Source organism: Lissotriton vulgaris, chromosome 12 (assembly GCF_964263255.1).
Source record: "Lissotriton vulgaris chromosome 12, aLisVul1.2, whole genome shotgun sequence".
Taxonomy (NCBI): domain Eukaryota; kingdom Metazoa; phylum Chordata; class Amphibia; order Caudata; family Salamandridae; genus Lissotriton; species Lissotriton vulgaris.
The window spans coordinates 15,689,556-15,712,163 of NC_141700.1; the positions used below are offsets into that span (position 1 = coordinate 15,689,556).

The window sequence follows — 22,608 nt, forward strand, 5'->3', positions numbered from 1 at the left end:
GTCCAGAAGGGTCTGTGATTTGCAGTTAGCAATAGTTCATCCCACCTAATGGGAGGAGTATAACGTGTGCCGCCTCATCAGAGATCTGTGAACCACGCTTCCTGCATAGATAAATGGGTCCTATACATTTGGGGACTAGTCACTAACTCCATTTTGTAGTACACTTAGTAGTACTGCAGTAGTACTCACAGAGTACAGAGTGTTATTCACAGACCTACGTGTGGACGCCCAGGCCTCTGTCTCTCCTATATTTTCTATGCAGAGATCTCCGCACTCATACGCCTATGTTTTTGTAGTAAATGTGCCAAGAAGGCTAGGCACTCACTCCCAGCTCTTTCCTTCCTCTCGTGCAAAGAACGGATCCCCATCCAGACGAGACCAGAACACAACTGTGGCCCCTCACTGGGAAGGCGACAACTTCTGTGCAGCAGGTATGGCTTGCTGGGTGCATGTGAAGGGCATGGGATGTGACGTACACCGGAAACTGAAGCGACTTCCGGCGTAGAAAAAACGAGTCGGGCACTTAATACCGAGATAAGCAAATGTAGCTCAGAAATCTTTTTATAGCATGCCTTTAACTAACACAAGTCAACAAAGACTGAAGGAGGACTGATTGTCAGGACAGCCTCACTCTGAATGTTCGAGGTTTGAAAGGCAGTGGACACAGCTCACATCTCAGGGTTTGGAGGTCTGTAAATGTGCCAGACATCCGTCTAGTGACGTGACACAGCTAAGGGCAGGGGCAGAGATGTGAGTCCAGGGCAGAAACACAGGTGGGTGCATTGGTTGCACTGTGTGGATCAGCCCAGGACTGGGACAGCAGACAGAGAGCTGCAGGCCAGGCCTGAGGTGCAATGAAAGAGCTGTGTGTGTGGGTCCGAGCTCTGCCGTATCAGACAGAGAGCTGCAGGCCAGGCTTGAGGTGCAATGAAAGAGCTGTGTATGTGGGTCCAAGCTCTGCAGTATCAGACAGAGAGCTGCAGGCCAGGCTTGAGGTGCAATGAAAGAGCTGTGTATGTGGGTCCAATCTCTGCAGTATCAGACAGAGAGCTGCAGGCCAGGCTTGAGGTGCAATGAAAGAGCTGTGTATGTGGGTCCCAGCTCTGCAGTATCAGAGAGAGAGCTGCAGGCCAGGCCTGAGGTGCAATGAAAGAGCTGTGCATGTGGGTCCAAGCTCTGCCGTATCAGACAGAGAGCTGCAGGCCAGGCTTGAGGTGCAATGAAAGAGCTGTGTATGTGGGTCCAAGCTCTGCCGTATCAGGCAGAGAGCTGCAGGCCAGGCTTGAGGTGCAATGAAAGAGCTGTGTATGTGGGTCCAAGCTCTGCAGTATCAGACAGAGAGCTGCAGGCCAGGCTTGAGGTGCAATGAAAGAGCTGTGTATGTGGGTCCAAGCTCTGCAGTATCAGACAGAGAGCTGCAGGCCAGGCTTGAGGTGCAATGAAAGAGCTGTGTATGTGGGTCCCAGCTCTGCAGTATCAGAGAGAGAGCTGCAGGCCAGGCCTGAGGTGCAATGAAAGAGCTGTGCATGTGGGTCCAAGCTCTGCCGTATCAGACAGAGAGCTGCAGGCCAGGCTTGAGGTGCAATGAAAGAGCTGTGTATGTGGGTCCAAGCTCTGCAGTATCAGACAGAGAGCTGCAGGCCAGGCCTGAGGTGCAATGAAAGAGCTGTGTATGTGGGTCCAATCTCTGCAGTATCAGACAGAGAGCTGCAGGCCAGGCCTGAGGTGCAATGAAAGAGCTGTGCATGTGGGTCCAACCTCTGCCGTATCAGACAGAGAGCTGCAGGCCAGGCTTGAGGTGCAATGAAAGAGCTGTGTATGTGGGTCCAATCTCTGCCGTATCAGGCAGAGAGCTGCAGGCCAGGCTTGAGGTGCAATGAAAGAGCTGTGTATGTGGGTCCAAGCTCTGCCGTATCAGACAGAGAGCTGCAGGCCAGGCTTGAGGTGCAATGAAAGAGCTGTGTATGTGGGTCCAATCTCTGCAGTATCAGACAGAGAGCTGCAGGCCAGGCCTGAGGTACAATGAAAGAGCTGTGCATGTGGGTCCAAGCTCTGCCGTATCAGACAGAGAGCTGCAGGCCAGGCTTGAGGTGCAATGAAAGAGCTGTGTATGTGGGTCCAATCTCTGCCGTATCAGGCAGAGAGCTGCAGGCCAGGCTTGAGGTGCAATGAAAGAGCTGTGTATGTGGGTCCAAGCTCTGCAGTATCAGACAGAGAGCTGCAGGCCAGGCTTGAGGTGCAATGAAAGAGCTGTGTATGTGGGTCCAATCTCTGCAGTATCAGACAGAGAGCTGCAGGCCAGGCCTGAGGTGCAATGAAAGAGCTGTGCATGTGGGTCCAAGCTCTGCCGTATCAGACAGAGAGCTGCAGGCCAGGCTTGAGGTGCAATGAAAGAGCTGTGTATGTGGGTCCAATCTCTGCCGTATCAGGCAGAGAGCTGCAGGCCAGGCTTGAGGTGCAATGAAAGAGCTGTCTATGTCGATGCCAGTATAACAGCAGCTTGGTGACGCACAGCTGGCAAGTTTCCCAGATCCATGCGTGATGTGCTGCTCTAGTTCAGGTTTTTTCTTTGAATTATGGAAGCCCTCTAGGACAGGCGAGTGCCCTGTGAACTCCCAAGCCGTTGACATACTTTCCTCTTATTAACACATGAGCCACTTGTTGGTGTAAAAATACAAGCCGCCTTTTCACATATAAGCAAGATCATAGAACACACAATCAATGATGAACTCAACCCCCCCTGCATATTTCAAAATGGTCTGTTATTGTTGTCACTAATTCCGGTTCAGTCCATGTAGTCCTGACAGCCCTTCCTGGCAGCGCCTTGAGCGATAGCCCACTTCCTTGCCGGCATCTAGCACTTTGAGTGGGCAGTCCTGGTGCCTCAAATTGTGTGCCCTATGCTGACCCATTGCTGACCATTCGCCTGCTCCCCATGCCCCTGCCATGGGGCATCCCAAGTACACGCCCTTGAGAGGCTCCTCCTTGTGGCTACTGCGCTCACCCCGCTGTTTCTTTGTGCTGTCTCCGTCACACTGCCTCAGGCCGCTCCTCCACCGTCTCCCCGCCCTGCCTTCCTAGCTGTACCCCAGATGCTCAAGAGCACCTGCTATGTTGAGTAAAAACAGGCCCATGCCCACTCCGGTCAAATGGACTCCATCCGCTTCATAATACCCTTTGGTTGTGTCCACTTTTTGTCATGGTGATATTTACCTTTCGATAATCACAAGAGAATGGATCACTTGTACCTGTGTTAGCAGGGCCATGAGTTGCTGGTTCTTTCTAAGAAAACCCTCATACACGTACATAAGTGGTTGGGTGGTATATCTTGGTTCTCGTGACAGCATCATCATTGGGTTCTTTTTTTGGATCTGCTGACCTCCACCTGGAGGTTGACCAACTGGTAGCACAGTAGCAAACCGATAAAAAGTGGGGGTGTCAGGGTGAGGTGTATTAAAATTCCCTACATCGCCATTTAAGAAGAGTCTTTAATTTGACGGAGATGTGGAAAGGTAAAAACAAAGTGGTGCATGTATAGACCAAGTTACTGATCATACGCACTGGTTAGTCCATGTGAGCAGTCGACATGTTTCATCCCCATTTGTGCCCAGCTGGGTCAGGGGATTTCTCCAGGACCTGTGAGTGAATATAGTCGCTGAATTGGGCAACTATAATAAGTGGGTTTATATACTTGAAGGTAGGGTTTTTAGATCAGGGATTATTCCAGGCGCTCAGCTTATATACGCAATGTGGTGTGCTTCTGAAAAGAGTGGTGTGTATGGTGCAACTAGGCAAGGGATAAGCCCTATAACCCCTTAATATAGTGCAGGCTAAACCCACACAGTCTTTTCTGGAAGTCGTCACACCCGATCGAGTTTTTTCTCAGTCTAGATTTGTTTTTACTCTTACACTGATGAACCTGGATGTACCGCATTGCCTTGACTGGTTTAGCCCACCGGCTGAGCGATTACCCAGACCAAATTAGTGTTTGTACAGCCCTAAAGAAGTCGCAGAGCAATTCTCCTTGACGCGACGAAACATGTGTCGGCTGGCTTTTTCGCTGTATATTGAGTCTGGCAAAGAATTAAAAGACTGACCCTTATACTAACATCTGTTCAAGATTGTTGCTTCCATCTGGAGAATACGCTGTGTTTTACTGTACACCAGTGTTTACATTGATGTGCCTGTCTTTTATGTGTGCCTAGGCGCTTGGTCTTTATAATAAGTGGGTTATTAACTTACCACTTTAGTGATCTCGTTATCAGGTCATTCGTACCTATAACATTTGAGTCCTTATTGCGGCCTCCTCGGGGGACCGGCAAGCTCTCCAGACCTGCAGGAGCTGCAGTCTTTACTTGTGCTTGCCCTACACACAGAGCCCCTGAGGAGGCCCACAATAGGGACTCAAAAGTTATAGGTACGAATGACTTGATAACGACATAACTAAAGTGGTAATAACCCACTTATTATAGTTGCCCAATTCAGCATACCCAAAATAGGAACCCAATGATGATGCTGTCACTTTACGAATAGGTGGAGAACCAAGAAATACCGCCCAACCACCTATGTACGTGTATGAGGGTTTTCTTAGAAAGAACCAACAACTCATGACCCTGGTAACACAGGCACAAGTGATCCATTCTCTTGTGATTATCGAATACTATAAGGAAGCAGAATGGATCTCTGCTTCTCCCTCCCTCCCTCCCCTCTGACCTGATATTGAACTTTCTCCTGCAGCTTTCGACCGCCATGTGATCTAACGCTGCCTCCATTCGAAGTGAGGTACCAGCTCCACCTGCCTAATGAGCAGGGCAGTTGTCATTAACCCCAACCAGTGTCTTTTTCCCAGGCTAACTAAGTAGTTCTCCCGAGATGCACTACTGCCGCCAGGTGCGGCTCTAGGCTCATGGCGGCCCTGGGCAGGGAGCGTAGGTAGGGGGCCCCGGAAGAGGGGGTCCGGGCGGGGCGGAGCACGGAGGCCAGTGAAGAGGGGGGGGGGTCAGGGTGTTTGGAAGTGGAACAGAGCAGGAGGCCACCAAATTCCTGCCAGGGGCCGCCACGCAAATATGTATCCATCCTCAGAGGATTATTATATTAAGGATATATATTGGCGTGGTGGCCCCTGGGGTTTGGTGGCCCTGTGCAGGTGCACAGCTTGCACATGCCTAAGGCCGCCCCTTCTGCCGCCTCAGGCTTCCCTTCCCGTTGCTGTGCATTTTGAACGGTAGAAAGTCACTGTTCTATCAATCCTGGCCTACCCATCCAGAACACCGCTGTGTTGCGCTTCCACATTCCCTCCTAGTCCTTTTGCACGGACACCCATTGTCCTAGTATCCACAATCTGTGCACATGTCCAGCGGGGCCTGTTATGAAAGAAACAGGATTCAGCTGAAGTCGGGCGCAAATGTAGCCCGCCCACAGCCTATCTGCCTTATGTGCTCCTCGCTAAGACCCTAACTGCTGCTGTTGCTGCGACGCCTATGCGGAATGAGTGTGAAGGCCTGTCACACCTAGGTCCATTCTGAATACCGTAATACACTGAAGGTGGCTCAGGTATGAGCCATCCTCATGCGCGAAGAGTGGGTAACTACGCATGCGTGACACTGGGCAGCATTCACCTTCTTCCAAGCACTTTAACCGCCTGTACTTGCATTTCGCCTCCTGATCTGTCTTTGACCTCTGCAAGTATATTATCCTCTAACGCGCTCCCATACATAGGTCATCGCCCCTTATGCTGGATGACCCTGGATTAAATCTGGATGGAGCTACCGGCATGCTGACCTTTAGGCCCTGAAGAAGGCCAATGTAAAAGCTGCTTTAAAGAGTGTCAGCTCGTATTCCAGCCTGAAAAGTCTACGAAGTCTCCTGAGTACGTTTTGTCAGATGTTGAAGTCTAGGGCACCTCATATCCCTTTTGCTATCCTTTTATGGCCGCCCGACAATAGAACGCACCAGCATGGTCTTTCCCCGTTGCCAACTTTGCATAGTATGAAACCGCACTAATGTGGGTCTGCACCAATGCCTTACTTCTTCCCTCGTGGCGGTTACCTCCTGAAATGTTTCCCAACACTTATGATATTTTCCAGCTGTCTTGGGGACCAGGGCATTTTCCATCAACACAGTCAAGTCGGGTCTAGCAGGTTCCATAGTTCTCGCCGCACTGATGTCATGACGGGATCCACTTGAGGTGTCAGCTCTGTGAATCTCTGCCACTGAAAACGAGAGAGAGCATCAGCCACGGCGTTGTAAGAGTCACGAATGTGCCTGGCTCTGATAGCTATATCGGCCTGAGCTGGCAGCCGACCAGGGGTCTCAGCATGCGCACCACTGCCGGGCAAAGTGCAGTTCCCGGGTTCAGAGCGTGGACCACCAAATGGTCGTCCAACCACAGTTATTTGCTGTTGGCTGCCGCGTCTCTCATGTAAAGAATGAGACTATGACGGACAAGAGCTCCAAAACAGTGATCCCCTTCATGCGCCATTGCGCTGGCCAACGAGTCCAGAATGGCACCGCAGCTTTCGCCTCCCGTTGCATTGGCGAAGAGTTCTAATGGCCCCGCTGACACCCGGGGTTCTCCCTAAATCAAGGTCCTGTTAAACCCAGCCAAGAAGACCGCCCGTTGTTCGTGGCCGTCCCTTACCCCTGTGTGAGCCTGACCCTGTGGCGTTTCTTTGTCATCCCTTTCGTCAACCATGCCAGGTGCCTAGCAAATGGTCACCCACCTGGGCGCACGTGGCTGGCAAAGTTGACTTTGCCTAGCAACTGCTGCATTTCATCAAGTGTGGCTTTTTTCTTTAAAAGCAGCAACTTAATTAAAGGCTTAAGATCTTCTATTTTAGCCGGGGACAGCCTGAACATGCTCTCCTCAGTTCCTAGAATGACAGCCAGGTGGCTGGGCCCTCTGTTTTGTCATGCGCCAATGGATCCCTGAGCCCCCCAGCCAGTGCCACGAAGTGTCCCAATAAATCCAATCATTCTGCGGTTCCTGGTTTCCCGATGAAAGGAAGTCATCCAGGTAGTGTATCTGTCCTCCCGTCTGGTGCCGTGCCCTCAGTTCCCATTCCAGGAAGCAGCTAAAGGTCTCAAAATATGCGTATGAAATCGCACACCCCAAGGGTAAGCACCTGTCGTAGTGATACCTGTTGTAGTTTGAAGCCCAGTAAGTGGTAGCTGTTGGGGTCACCGGCAAGGAGGTTGGAAGGCGGATTCATTGACTGTTTTGGCTAATTGCGCCCCTTTCCCTATTGATCTAATCAGGTCTAAGGCATCGTCCAGGGTGGCATAGGACACAGAACTATCCTACTCCAGCCGGTCACTGACTGATTCAGCAGTGGCGGGGTGATAACTGATGGATCAGCCTAAACTGTCCATCTTCATTCTTGGGCACTACTCCTAGGGGGGATACCGCAAAGTTGTCGAAGGGTGGCTCTGGTAAAGGACCCGCGACCCTGCCCAAGCGAACTTCTTTCTCAACCTTCTGCCTGGCCGCAGAAGGGGTTCAACCAGGCTAATTTCAGATTCTGACTAAAGCATTGGAATTGTGGGTCTTGGAAGGGAATGGTGGACCCCTTCATGAACCCATGGGACAGCAGTTGTTTCGCCTCGTTTTTTGGGTAATTGAGTGGGCTGCGCCTCTCCTCCCCTCCCCTGTTAAGACTACTAAATCTCTATTTCCTGTTGTTGCTCCATTGTTTCCCCTGTTCCTTTGGCCCTTTTATAATCGATTGCGGGGTGCGACATCGCCACCCTTTACTGCAGGCGTGCCTAAACTTTCAGGACTGCCCCCACTTACATTCATCCTTTTTAATATGTTCAGCAGTTCTTGTTGCGGCCCTTGCCAGCCCCCAATCCCCTCGCGAGTGGGGTTAGCCACTAGCGGGTCAGTGAAGTAAAGCGCCATCCCTTGCTCTTTATACCGCACTCTCGCCAAAGGCCCTTCCTGCGATTGGGCCTTTGGAACGACATCGGCCAATCCCGGCGCTTGCCTTTTCGCTGGCTTGAGGCATTCCCTTCTCCTGGGCTCTGCCCTTAATAGGCGTTCACCGTGGGCGGGCCCCTGAGTGAGACCGGCTGAGCCTCCACGGCCAGTGGCTCGACTTGTAGTCCTGTTTTATAATGCAATAAATAAGACGATAAGTCCCAGAATTCGAAGGAAAAACCCTGGATTTGATAACCGCATCACGCATGGACTTGAGAAGCTTGGCAGGGCTGCGTAATGTTGGTCCTAGACCTTCGGGGCTGATGAAGGCCAGAAATGAGGTGCACTGGCAGAGCTAAGAGTTCGAACCATGGCTGGAAGTAAAGTGAGCACTTTATTCTACCCGGGTATACAGATCAGGTGAAGAGAGTGCCCCCTTGGCAGTGCCAGGCCAGGACTGAGTGTGTTTCTCTGTCTTTAAGCACAGTCCAGTGACGGGTACCTGCAGCCCGACGGAAGGCCCCTGGGATCACGTGACTACGACGTGCACATGTATGTGAATACGCAGAACCTGGAGGGCTGGGACGTGGAGAGCGCGGGGCCACGCGCGCCCGAGGACTCCCCTAAGAAGGACCTCTTCGACATGAGTAAGACATGGAGAGTTTATATTCTGGGTCAGTAATGGGTCACCAGAGAGGGTAGAGGGTAAGGAAGTTGGAGGGCATAGGAAGAACGTTTAGTCAAAAGGTTGAGAGTAGGCCTGAGCAGTTAATTCCGTTCCGCTTGCGGAATTTGGATGATTTTGCGTTCCGCGGAGAACGCGGATTAGCCAAAATTTCTGCGATCCGCAGTTTCGCAGATTTTTTTGCTTGTTCGCACTTTCAAAATGCGTGGTCGTGAGATATTTCCCCCGAGCACGCAAACAGAATTCGCGAACAGTAAAAAAGCACAGCGAATGGGCGGAACAAGCAATTCCTTGTGTTCGCGGAACTCTGCGTGCTCGCTGAGATTTTTTACAGTTTCGCAGAGCTTTGCGTAGCGCGACTACGCAAATTCCGCCCACCCGTAGACTTCAAAGTCAGTGGCGAATCTGCATGTAAGTAGGTAAGAGGAAGAAGAGGGCAGGAGGTAGAATCAAGGATGAGAGAAGAGGAGAGAAGAAAGAGGAGAGAGTGAGTATCAGGTGAGGAGGGTGCAGAACCTAGGAGTGAGGAGGGGGCTACATAGGAGCAGGGGGGGCGAGGAAAGGAGGTAACTGAGGATCAATCTAGAGCAGGAAGAAGAAGAGGGCAGGAGGTAGAATCAAGGATGAGAGAAGAGAGAGGAGAGAGTGAGTATCATGTGAGGAGGGCGCAGCACCTAGGAGTGAGGAGGGGGCTACATAGGAGCAGGGGGGGCGAGGAAAGGAGGTAACTGAGGATCAATCTAGAGCAGGAAGAAGAAGAGGGCAGGAGGTAGAATCAAGGATGAGAGAAGAGAGAGGAGAGAGTGAGTATCATGTGAGGAGGGCGCAGCACCTAGGAGTGAGGAGGGGGCTACATAGGAGCAGGGGGGGCGAGGAAAGGAGGTAACTGAGGATCAATCTAGAGCAGGAAGAAGAAGAGGGCAGGAGGTAGAATCAAGGATGAGAGAAGAGAGAGGAGAGAGTGAGTATCATGTGAGGAGGGCGCAGCACCTAGGAGTGAGGAGGAGGCTAGACAGGAGCAGGGGGGGGCGAGGAAAGGAGGTAACTGAGGATCAAACTAGAGGAGGAAGAAGAAGAGGGCAGGAGGTAGAATCAAGGAGGAGGTAAGACAGAGGAGAGAGTGAGTATCAGGTGAGGAGGGCGCAGCACCTAGGAGTGAGGGGGAGGCTAGACAGGAGCAGGGGGGGGCGAGGAAAGGAGGTAACTGAGGATCAATCTAGAGCAGGAAGAAGAGGGCAGGAGGTAGAATCAAGGAGGAGGTTAGACAGAGGAGAGAGTGAGTATCAGGTGAGGAGGGCGCAGCACCTAGGAGTGAGGAGGAGGCTAGACAGGAGCGGGGGGGGGCGAGGAAAGGAGGTAACTAACTGAGGATCAATCTAGAGGAGGAAGAGGACGAGGGCAGGAGGTAGAATCAAGGAGGAGGTAAGACAGAGGAGAGAGTGAGTATCAGGTGAGGAGGGTGCAGCACCTAGGAGTGAGGAGGAGGCTACACAGAAGCATGGGCGAACAAGGGAGTGTGGAGAAGTGTGGAAAGGAGGTAAGTAAAAACAAGTCGAGAGAAGAAGAGGAGAACAGGGGGGAGAAGCAAGGAAAGGAAAGGAGCGAGAGAAGGCAGAGGAGGGTTTGAGTATCAGATGAGGAGCGCTGTCCTCCTCTGAGGATGAGACAGGAGGGGGCTGCTCAGCATAGAACAGGCTTTAAATCCAAAGGTGTGTGTGTGTGGGGGGGGGCAGAACTTAGGAAGAGCGGAGATGCGAGCTAGCCTCGACGGAGAGCGGATCTCCGGGGAAGTTGGAGGGATGTCAAATTAGAATTTAAGGATATTCTGGCAGCCGTGAGGGGATTGAAGCAGATCAGCGGTGCACCGAGGAGGCGCTGTAATTGGACTGAGCAGGACAATAGCTCTATCGTGTGGAGAGGAAGGTACAGGGCTCATTAAAGAGCGCCTGATTATATCCGGCGGGTCCCATGCGGCTGAGGCTGGGTTCTTGAGTTTCACTCGGTTTCCACGTCTTGGTGTCTGGCGGCTTCTCTTTCAAGAGCACCCCCTTTAATCAGAAGGATTAGGATAATGGGGGAGTCTAATGACAGGTGTTTGGGAGAAACAGAGTGACAGACACAGAGGGAGCGAGAGGGAGAGCTGAAATGTAAGAAGTCATGAAGGTGGAGGAGGAGCCCGGGGCCGTGGAGTCCGACAAACACAGGGAGAAGGAGAGAGACAAACTCAGAAGGAGGCAGAGAGACAAAGAAAGAAAGAGACAGACAACCACAGAAAAGAGCAAACACAGAAGGAGGCAGACAAACAAAAGAAAGAGACAGACAACTACAGAAAAGAGCAAACAGAAGGAAGCAGACAAAGAAAGCGACAGACAACTACAGAAAAGAGCAAACACAGAAGAAGGCAGACAAAGAAAGAAAGAGACAGACAACTACAGAAAAGAGCAAACACAGAAGAAGGCAGACAAAGAAAGAAAGAGACAGACAACTACAGAAAAGAGCAAACACAGAAGGAAGCAGACAAAGAAAGAAAGAGACAGACAACTACAGAAAAGAGCAAACACAGAAGGAGGCAAAGAGACATAGAAAGAAAGAGACAGACAACTACAGAAAAGAGCAAACACAGAAGGAAGCAGACAAAGAAAGAAAGAGACAGACAACTACAGAAAAGAGCAAACAGAAGGAGGCAGACAAAGAAAGAAAGAGACAGACAACTACAGAAAAGAGCAATCACAGAAGAAGGCAGACAAAGAAAGAAAGAGACAGACAACTACAGAAAAGAGCAAACACAGAAGGAAGCAGACAAAGAAAGAAAGAGACAGACAACTACAGAAAAGAGCAAACACATAAGGAGGCAGACAAAAAAGAAAGAGACAGACAACTACAGAAAAGAGCAAACACAGAAGGAGGCAAAGAGACATAGAAAGAAAGAGACAGACAACTACAGAAAAGAGCAAACACAGAAGAAGGCAGACAAAGAAAGAAAGAGACAGACAACTACAGAAAAGAGCAAACACAGAAGGAAGCAGACAAAGAAAGAAAGAGACAGACAACTACAGAAAAGAGCAAACACATAAGGAGGCAGACAAAAAAGAAAGAGACAGACAACTACAGAAAAGAGCAAACACAGAAGGAGGCAAAGAGACATAGAAAGAAAGAGACAGACAACTACAGAAAAGAGCAAACACAGAAGGAAGCAGACAAAGAAAGAAAGAGACAGACAACTACAGAAAAGAGCAAACAGAAGGAGGCAGACAAAGAAAGAAAGAGACAGACAACTACAGAAAAGAGCAATCACAGAAGAAGGCAGACAAAGAAAGAAAGAGACAGACAACTACAGAAAAGAGCAAACGCAGAAGAAGGCAGACAAAGAAAGAATGAGACAGACAACTACAGAAAAGAGCAAACACGGAAGGAGGCAGACAAAGAAAGAAAGAGACAGACAACTACAGAAAAGAGCAAACACAGAAGGAGGCAGACAAAGAAAAAAGAGACAGACAACTACAGAAAAGAGCAAACACAGAAGGAAGCAGACAAAGAAAGAAAGAGACAGACACCTACAGAAAAGAGCAAACACAGAAGGAGGCAAAGAGACAAAGAAAGAAAGAGACAGACAACTACAAAAAAGTGCAAACATAGAAGGAAGCAGACAAAGAAAGAAAGAGACAGACAACTACAGATAAGAGCAAACAGAAGGAGGCAGGCAAAGAAAGAAAGAGACAGACAACTACTGAAAAGAGCAAACACAGAAGAAGGCAGACAAAGAAAGAAAGAGACAGACAACTACAGAAAAGAGCAAACACGGAAGGAGGCAGACAAAGAAAGAAAGAGACAGACAACTACAGAAAAGAGCAAACACAGAAGGAAGCAGACAAAGAAAGAAAGAGACAGACAACTACAGAAAAGAGCAAACAGAAGGAGGCAGACAAAGAAAGAAAGAGACAGGCAACTACAGAAAAGAGCAAACACAGAAGAAGGCAGACAAAGATAGAAAGAGACAGACACCTACAGAAAAGAGCAAACACAGAAGGAAGCAGACAAAGAAAGAAAGAGACAGACAACTACAGAAAAGAGCAAACAGAAGGAGGCAGACAAAGAAAGAAAGAGACAGACAACTACAGAAAAGAGCAAACACAAAAGAAGGCGACAAAGATAGAAAGAGACAGACAACTACAGAAAAGAGCAAACACAGAAGGAAGCAGACAAAGAAAGAAAGAGACAGACAACTACAGAAAGGAGCAAAAATAGAAGGAAGCAGGCAAAGAAAGAAAGAGACAGACAACTACAGAAAAGAGCAAACAGAAGGAGGCAGACAAAGAAAGAAAGAGACAGACAACTACAGAAAAGAGCAAACACAGAAGAAGGCAGACAAAGATAGAAAGAGACAGACAACTACAGAAAAGAGCAAACACAGAAGGAAGCAGACAAAGAAAGAAAGAGACAGACAACTACAGAAAAGAGCAAACAGAAGGAGGCAGAAAAAGAAAGGAAGAGACAGACAACTACAGAAAAGAGCAATCACAGAAGAAGGCAGACAAAGAAAGAAAGAGACAGACAACTACAGAAAAGAGCAAACGCAGAAGAAGGCAGACAAAGAAAGAAAGAGGCAGACAACTACAGAAAAGAGCAACCACAGAAGGAGGCAGAGAGACATAGAAAGAAAGAGACAGACAACTACAGAAAAGAGCAAACACGGAAGGAGGCAGACAAAGAAAGAAAGAGATAGACAACTACAGAAAAGAGCAAACACAGAAGGAGGCAGACAAAGAAAGAAAGAGCCAGACAACTACAGAAAAGAGCAAACACAGAAGGAGGCAGACGAAGAAAGAAAGAGACAGACACGTACAGAAAAGAGCAAACTCAAAAGGAGGCAGAGAGACATAGAAAGAAAGAGACAGACAACTACAGAAAAGAGCAAACACAGAAGGAAGCAGACAAAGAAAGAAAGAGACATACAACTACAGAAAAGAGCAAACAGAAGGAGGCAGACAAAGAAGGAAAGAGACAGACAACTACAGAAAAGAGCAAACACAGAAGAAGGCAGACAAAGATAGAAAGAGACAGACAACTACAGAAAAGAGCAAACACAGAAGGAAGCAGACAAAGAAAGAAAGAGACAGACAACTACAGAAAAGAGCAAACACAGAAGGAAGCAGACAAAGAAAGAAAGAGACATACAACTACAGAAAAGAGCAAGCAGAAGGAGGCAGACAAAGAAAGAAAGAGACAGACAACTACAGAAAAGAGCAAACACAGAAGAAGGCAGACAAAGATAGAAAGAGACAGACAACTACAGAAAAGAGCAAACACAGAAGAAAGCAGACAAAGAAAGAAAGAGACAGACAACTACTGAAAAGAGCAAACACAAAAGGAAGCAGACAAAGAAAGAAAGAGACAGACAACTACAGAAAAGAGCAAACAGAAGGAGGCAAACAAAGAAAGAAAGAGACAGACAACTACAGAAAAGCGCAAACACAGAAGAAGGCAGACAAAGATAGAAATAGACAGACAACTACAGAAAAGAGCAAACACAGAAAGAAAGAGACAGGCAAATACAGAAGAAAGCAAACAAAGAAGGAGACAGACAAATAAAGAAAATGGCAAACAGAAGGAGGCAGACAAAGAAAGAAAGAGACAGGCAAATACAGCAGAAGGCAAACAGGAGGAGGTGGAACGAAAGAAAGAGAAAAATACAAAAAAAAACCAGACAGAAGGAAAGAGAAAAAAAACACAAAAGGAGACAGACATATACAGAAGTAGGCACATATTGAAGGAGCTAGACAAATACAAAGTTAGAGAGGCAAATACAGGCGTAGAGAAAATACAGAAAGAGGCAGACAGAAAAATAAATAATGAGAGAAAAATAGAGAAGAGGAAGACTCAGAAGAAGGTAGCATAATACAGAAAGAAAGACAAATTCAGGGGCCTGAAAGACATAGTAGATAGACTAATATAGAAGGAGTTAAATAGAGGAGACGGGCAAATACAAAAGGAGGTACATAAACCCAGGAGACAAAGTAATACAGAAGGAGGCACACAAACACAGAAGCAGACAAACTAATACAGAAGGAGGTACACAAACATAGAAGGAGACAAACTAATTCAGAAGGAGGCACACAAACACAGAAGGAGACAAACTAAAAAAGAAAGAGGCTCATAAACACAGAGGGAGACAAACTAACATCGAAAGAGGCACACAAACATAGAAGGAGACAAACTAGTATAGAGGGAGGCACACAAACACAGAAGCAGACAAACTAATTCAGAAGGAGGCTAACAAGTACACACAATTGAGCCAGGCATAAATATAGGGAGACAAACTAATGAAGTACAGGTTGATCTTGTAAGAAATGATGGAGATAGAGGGGGTTACTTTTGGCTGAGGATGGGGAGGGGTGACGTATTACGGAACAGTGGGTGGGAATAGTCAAGAAGAGGCTGAAGTTTTTTTTAAAGGGGCTGGGTAGTGTAACGTTCTACTGAAGGATGAAAATGAAAGACAGTAGTATTAATCTCAACCCTCCTGGTACCTCCTTATTTTAAAAGTCCAGGCAGGGCTTGGGGTGCTGAGTGTGTGCCAGTTCCAAAGAGCTGTCTCCATAGATATTTGTTCTTCCAGGGCCCTTTGAAGATGCCTTGAAGCTCCATGAATCTGTTGTAGTTGGGAGCCCACCCACTGGGGACCAGTGGCCCAGCCCACCCACTAGGAAGGCACCCGTCGCCCCAACAGAAGAGCAGCTGAGGCGAGAGCCATGGTATCACGGGAAGATGAGCAGGCGAGAGGCGGAGAAGCTCTTACAGATGGATGGGGACTTCCTGGTGAGGGATAGCATTACCAACCCTGGGCAATACGTCCTGACGGGGATGCACATCGGCCAACCTAAGCATCTCCTGCTTGTGGACCCCGAGGGAGTGGTAAGCTGCATTTAAGACACTCACCGCTTTCCAAACCCAATACATGAGATCGAGCTTCTTCAAATGAAGAGGTTGGTCCCCTGATCGTCAGCAGGGATGGGTTTAAGGAACCCGGGGTTGCTCCTAGAAAAGTAAAGCCTTGACTTGTAGCTCCTTGGAATTGTCGCACCACAGCTAGAAGTTTTGATAAAATGATCAAGTCTTGGTCACTGCAAGGCCCACCATGAGATTCTGTTAATCAGCATTTTATGGATCTCTCAAAGAATGTAACATAGTGAGCAGTGAGTTTGACAATATAATGGGCATTTAAAACCTGTTAACCAATAAATGCGCTTGCACCCTAAGCCAACCGTCACCATGCCAACTCTCACCAAGCCAACAGAAGCCAAGCCAACCTAAACCATGCCAACCCTCGCCAAGCCAACCCTAGCCAAGCTAACCCTAGCCAAGCCAACCCTCAACAAGCTCCTCAGTGCAGCCCAACCCAATGAAATTAATCCATCCCAACACAACTGAAGGCAACAGTTTTTACAGTACAACCAAATAAAACCCTAATCTGCTACAGCCCAACCCAACTGAACCCAATGCTCTTCAAAGCAGCACAATCCAATAAACTCTATCCACTCCAACACAACCCATTACAACCAAAGACAACACTATTCAATGAAGCACAAACCAAATAACTCTAGCCACTCCAAGCCAACTGAACGCAAATGAACCAAGTTCTACTCTCATTGCAGAAACACCCAGAAAAACACCATCCACTATAAGCCACCCCAGTTGGACCTTCAACTCTTCTCAATGTGTCACAACCTAATACAACACCTATCACTCCAGGACAATCCAACCCAACGGAAGAAACCACTATTCAACGTAACACAATCCAATAAAGCCACAATCTGCTTCAAACTAACTGAACCCCAAACTCCTTGAAGAAGCACAACCCAATCAAATCCCACCCACTCCAAGCCAACCAAATCCACAGGAATTGAATGCTAGATGCAGCACAACCCAATGACAATAATCTGTTCCAAGCCAACCGATCGCAACCCAACACTTCTCAATGAAGCATAACCCAACAGCCCCTGCGCCATTTACGGTTTCATTCGTCAGGAGAGTCTGTAAGATTCTGTTTGTGAAGTCACTGCCCTGTTATTCATTTACCACTAACTTCTGGTTTATTGACATCTTCCACATGATCTATTTACTCTGAGTAAGTGGTTTATCAAAAGCTGTCAAGTGACCCATCAACACTGTCCCTGCCCAGTGGCACATGAGCGCCCATCCCTTCATTTATTGATCATTACCTAATAAAGCACTGGCCCTGCGCTGTCAGTCATTGACTCCCTGCCCAAGCGCCATTGAGCTCAGTCCAGCCATTACACTGCCCTTTGCCACATATTTAACTTACCCCTACCCTGTGGTTTGTTGCCCCATGTCCAGTGTTCCATTGACCAATTAAGTGATCCATTGAAACCTTCCCAATGATCCATTACCCCCATATAGTGATTTGTCGGCTCCTCTCCTGCGGTCCATTGACTTCTGCCCAGTGATCCATTGATATCCTGCCCAGTAATTCATTGACCCACAGAAGAGTATTTCAGTGACCCCCACCAGTGATGTATTGACCCTGCGCATCAATTCAATGCATACTAATCTTCATCTGACCTGCAAGCTGTCATCTGTATGAGCCAATTTGTGGCACTGTGGCGCTTCACTGCCATGCTGTGCAGTTTGGCACACTCAGCTCTTCCTTCTCTCACTGTCCTATTTGTCACTATTCCCTGCTGCCCTGCAGTGTTGCTGTCCTCCACCTCTGATATTTATGACACCAGACTACCATTTTCAGAATATCACCCGGCCAAAAAATTGTGTTGTAAATATTGTTTACAAAAACATTGCGTTATGCGAGATGACAGAAAATATAGTCCCAGCGTGTAAATATTTTTCAAACTATATTTAGGCGGGAATTTTTCGGTTAGACAATAAATCTGTAGACACTGTTTTGCCGTCCAGCCTTCTGACCTTAGTCTCTGCATTGCTTCCAGGTGAGGACGAAGGACGTTCTGTTTGAGAGCATCAGCCACCTGATAAACTACCACCTGCAGAATGAGCAGCCGATCGTGGCAGCAGAGAGCGAGCTCCACCTGAGGCAGGTGGTGAAGAGGCGGCCCTGAGGAGCAGGGAGGCGTCAACAGGTGAGTCTAAGGGTGGACCTATAAATAGGCTGAAGGGTAATGGTCAAATGGAGCAGGGCTGGGGCAGGACACTGGATGAGAATCAAGCATGAGGTGAAAGGTGTGCATGGTTTGGGTGAGTGAGAAGGTAGGGTTAGCGGCTAAACTCATTGTGAGAAACTTGTAAACCAGAATATTGTTGTCAGAATATTGCCAGGGATAAGTAAAATGCTGTAAATATAGTCTGTAAAAATATTAGCCTATTGCCCTAATAACAGAAATCCTGCACCTATTGTGGTGATATTTTTGTAAACTATATTTAGGCTTCAATAGTTATGTCAAACAATATTTCTGTGCACTGAGGTCTGACATACAGCTCTTTAGAGAACAGACATATCTCAAAGTACAGGAAAAAAGAAAAAGTGATGGATGGAAATTCTTATACCATTCCATCATTTTTAGCTCTTCTGTGCTCTTGCAGAGAGGAATCAACCGTATGCCAATCAGTGTTGATCCTGTCCCTAAAAGACCAGTCCAGTAAATCTAGTATATCTAAAAGACTACGCTCCCTCTGAATGGGACCATGTGCCAGCATCATTGTGTGTTGGCCATGTTGAGCCTCATGGTTGAGGCACAGATTGAGCAGCTGAGTTCAGGAACACAAAATCCACTACAACAGAACCCAGACAGAATCCAAAGAGACTCTACCACTGAGACAAAGCAAAGACAGGCTGGGATGCAAGGAACAACATGCAGCAATGTAAAATACTAGCTGCAGAAAGGATATCCAGATGTGTCAGAGAGAGAGAGAGAGAGAGAAAGAGAGAGAGGGGGGGAGGAGAGAGAGTGTATGTCAAAGAAATTTGATAGCAGAAAAGTTCTTTTTTGAAAGCACAGAGGTGATGATGCCAACTATGTAGCATAAATGGGCAAGACTGTTACCATCCCGCAGGTGCCAGGGCTCGTAGGTTAGCTTGCGTGGTCTGATGCCCAGCAATGCTGTTCATTCTTTTCTCGCCCTCAGAGTGCAGACTGCGGAGCGGATCTGAACTGCTTCTCGGGGGAAGTCTTCTGAAAGGGAGCGACCTGGACTGGCTCCAGTGACACACCACACGGGACTGGTGGGACTCCCAGAAGGAGCAGAAGGTAGCCAGAAGAGGCTGGGAAGATGGAGCATCCTTCCTGAAACCCTTCTCCCCATCTCGCCATGCTGCCTGCTCTCGTGAGAGGCGCCCGTCCAGCTCATGTGTGGACCCCGCCTTAGTGCAGCGGTGGGCAGGACCCTCTTCCTCTGACCAACCCTTCCCTAATGAACTTGTGAAGCACACAAGCAATTCTGCTAGAAAGCGAGTGTATTATGCTGGCTTTTGAACTCAGGTATCAAAGTGCATTCTGGGAATTGTAGTCCTGCGTTTCTTATTAATGAGCAGGCATGAAATCTGCGAAGGATATTGGACTGGCCTATGGCACCGACGACTTGTAAAACTGAGGACTTAGTTCCATATGGGACTGACAGAAAGAGAGCAACTCACAATATCTTTCTTTTCAAAGACTGCTCAATATCTGAAGCCCCTCACTGCTACAGAGAGAGAACTGGTTCTTAAATCCTACAGTACGGCGGCAAGGTCTTCTGAGAAGGGTGCCGGGGCGGGGCACAAGGAAGGGGATGGGGCCAGGATGAGCTGTGTAATATTTTTCATCAAGAGAGGGATCACTAGAGACACATGATGTCTTTTCTGCCTTGTTCCCTTTTTTTAAAATAAAATAGAACAGAAAGGTTTTGCCTCGCGTCACTGCTTTTGGATTTTACTCGCCTGTTTTATTAAATGATGCCAGTTTGTAAGAGTGAAAGGGTGCATTGAGAGAGTACCCAACCAGGTTGTGCTTCTGCAAGGCAGAGTTGAGGACTTCTCATGGGTTATCGCCCTGGTGTCAGCTCCAGGGGGTTGGTGAGATCTAACTCTGTCTGTGGTTGCTTGCATCGAGTCCCACAGAGAAGACCATGGTGGTCTTCTGGTCAAGGACTCCATGCTAACCAAGCACCTAAATTCTACCTGAAGGGGATTTTACAGAACCGTCTAGAATTGTGCAGGCAGCATGAATGCTTTGTGAATGAGTATTTAAGACTCCAGAGACAAACAGACATATGCACTAACCTTTATAGCAGTAACAAACAATGCCATTCACAAAACTGCAGTGTTTGCTAACACTTTGATGTGCAAAATCAGGAGAGTTTGCAATCATTGACAAGTTATTTTGAACTCACAAAACAGATTTTAAGAGTCCGCACAGGTTTACTGACTCCTAAAATGGGTTTATGCATGGATACTGAATTGAAGCTTGGAGGGGGCATGTTTGGGGCATCTTTTCCACATTGCGATTTGGATATTTATCTATCAGTGGTTAGTGCCAACTATTGATACACTATGGACTCCCAAGATGGGGGTGTCACTCATTCGCCAAAGGGGTACTCTTAGGACCCTTTCCTCTTTGCAAATTGTAGTGTCACCTCCAAAGCCAGTAGGCAGTGGCCCACTGGACCACGGCCAACTCTCGCTGTTGTTTTTCAAAAATGAAAACATTTCTTTTGAAAGCAGTCATTTCCTTTCCACAGATTGGTCTGCAGTAAAGACAAAGGTATTTATTTTGTGAATTAATTACAGGGGTAGGGTCTTCTGACCCCTGCAGACCATCGCCACTGTGAATGCAGCCCATCACAGTGGCTGGCAAATGGTGAGCTGCCTATTTAATATCCATTAGGAAGGTCGGTCAGGGACCCAAAATGATTCGATATTTTGAGAACTGACCTATTACTACAGTGATCAGTTCGCAAAAAAGATACTGGTCGCAAAAAGACAAGTCGTACTTTGCGAACACTGTTTGTAACCAGTATCTTAATAAATCTGGCCCAGATACCCTGCGCCCTGATGGTTTTACATCATTTGACCTGTGATGAGGGGCCAGTGTCCACAGGAACCCAGCTGGACCCTTATTCAGAGTGCCAGATTGTATGTTTGATTCCTTTTTGCTGCTGTGGAGGGTTACAGTACCGCCCTCTAGGGCAGTCACCCCTCCCCCCTGGCCAGGCAGAGGTGGCACCTCTGCGTTGTTTGATGTCATTTGTAGGGAGAGTCGAGACTTGCTCTTGGAGACCTGCGACAGCGTCGCCCACGCGAGGCGGATGAAGCGCAGGGCTAGGATAGGAAAGCACAGAATAGGATTTATAGAGCACAGTAAAACCCACAGGTGCCAACGTGCTGTAGCAGGGCAGATAAATATTATTTATTTATTTAATGCATTTTTATATAGCACAGTCTTTACCCGAAGGTGTCAGAGCGCTGTACAATAGAACCAGTTACATTACATGAGAGAAATGGTACAAAATAGAATGTTACAAAAATACACAGGAGACTAGAAGAGGTAGGGTAAAACCATAGAGACAATAACACAATCAAGGGTGGGGAATGAACAAGAAAATATTACAAATTTACAATGATGAACTAACTTCCTAGAGGGGTCTGAGAATGAGGGTATTAGTTTTGAAAGTGTCTTTGGAAGAGAAGAGATTTGAGGTCAGCTTTGAAGATCAGGATAGAGGTGGTGGCACGGAGCAATGGCGGAAGCGAGTTCCAGATTCTCACTGCATTAGAAGAAAACAATTGAGCCATCAATCTTTCCCTTTTGAAGGAGGGGGGCTCGAGCAGAAACTTTTCCGCATTACGAGCAGGTATCGAGCCTCCAGACATTTTCAGTTTATTCGCCAGGTAATGAGGTGAGGAAGTGTGCAATGCTTTGTGGGTGATGCAGGCAGTTTTGTAAATAGATCTTGCCTCAATGGGGAGCCATCGAAGAGAAGACAGGATAGGAGTGATGTGGTCACTTCGTTTGGACCCTGAAATAAAGCGAGCTGCTGAATGGAGGACGGAATTGAGGGGGGAGAGGTGAGATTTGGGAAGGCCAGTTAGAAGAGAATTGCAGTAATCCACTCTAGAAAGAAGTAGCAATTGGACCAATGTTTTTAGGTCTTCCTCCAGGAAGAACCGATGAATCCCCCACAGAAGGCGCAGCTGGTAACGTGCGTTTTTGGCAATGGAATTGATGTGTGAGATTAGGTTGAGTCTTTTGTCAAGTATGACACCAAGGGATTTAGCGCTGTCAACAATGATGGGTTATTGTTGAGTAGATTCAGCTGATCCATCCAGGGTTGAACAGGAGAAGGCGAGAGAGAGGTAGATAATAGGAGAAATTCTGTTTTGGGGGGATTGAGAATGAGCTGGTGAACTAACATCCAGTTGTGAATGGAGTTGAGAGTAGAGTTGAGTAGTGAGAGATCATGTGCGGAAGGATTTTTGCTCCTCAATGGGGGTGGGGTGGGTGACCTGATCCATTAGTGATTTGACCTTTTCATCAAAGAATATAGCAAATGCTGCTACTTTCTTTGAAGAATCCTCAGACTTGATGCAGGGGTGTGGAATGTTTGCAAAAAATGACTTGTCCAAGGGACAAAGTGCTACAGAAATCTTCTTGTCCTGTAAAAATCATTTAGCAGCTGCTTTTACTAATCGGTTACATCCTCCTAAGTAAAGTTGCCCTTTGCTTCTGCCCATCAGTAGTAAGCAACCACGCACATTCCTGTACAGTAACCTATAAGATTCTATATTCCTCTCATCATACAGGCTAAACACATCCCCCTTCCTCTCGATTACAGTCCATAACCCTTCCACGGACTCATCATAGGCTCCATCCCGTCACCCTTTGCTTCTGTTCCTTCACATTATAAGCTTCATGCTACCCATTGCTCTCGATACAGGCAGAAGAGTGTTATCCGTATCCCTCCTCTCTCTCATTACAGGCCACAGGTTCCATCCCCTATTCATCCACTACACAGACGTTCAGGTTTCATGCTTGGCCCATTT

The 22,608-nt window shown here is 47.7% G+C and overlaps 1 protein-coding gene across 3 annotated transcripts in view; it reads left to right on the plus strand.

Annotated features, from left to right (window-relative positions):
- Nucleotides 1–19,472, plus strand: part of SHC2 (SHC adaptor protein 2) — a 272,791-nt gene extending 253,319 nt beyond the window's left edge. For 2 of the 3 annotated variants that reach the window (XM_086946749.1, XM_086946748.1), the window contains 5 exons: nucleotides 356–431; nucleotides 8,401–8,565; nucleotides 15,220–15,515; nucleotides 17,564–17,713; nucleotides 18,717–19,466. In XM_086946749.1, coding sequence (XP_086802875.1) covers nucleotides 356–431; nucleotides 8,401–8,565; nucleotides 15,220–15,515; nucleotides 17,564–17,692 — 666 coding nt within the window. In that variant the 3' untranslated portion in view covers nucleotides 17,693–17,713; nucleotides 18,717–19,466. Of the gene's footprint in view, nucleotides 1–355; nucleotides 432–8,400; nucleotides 8,566–15,219; nucleotides 15,516–17,563; nucleotides 17,714–18,716 lie in introns of all 3 variants that reach the window. The other variant, XM_086946747.1, reaches the window with a different exon arrangement.
- The last annotated feature ends 3,136 nt before the right edge of the window (nucleotides 19,473–22,608 follow it).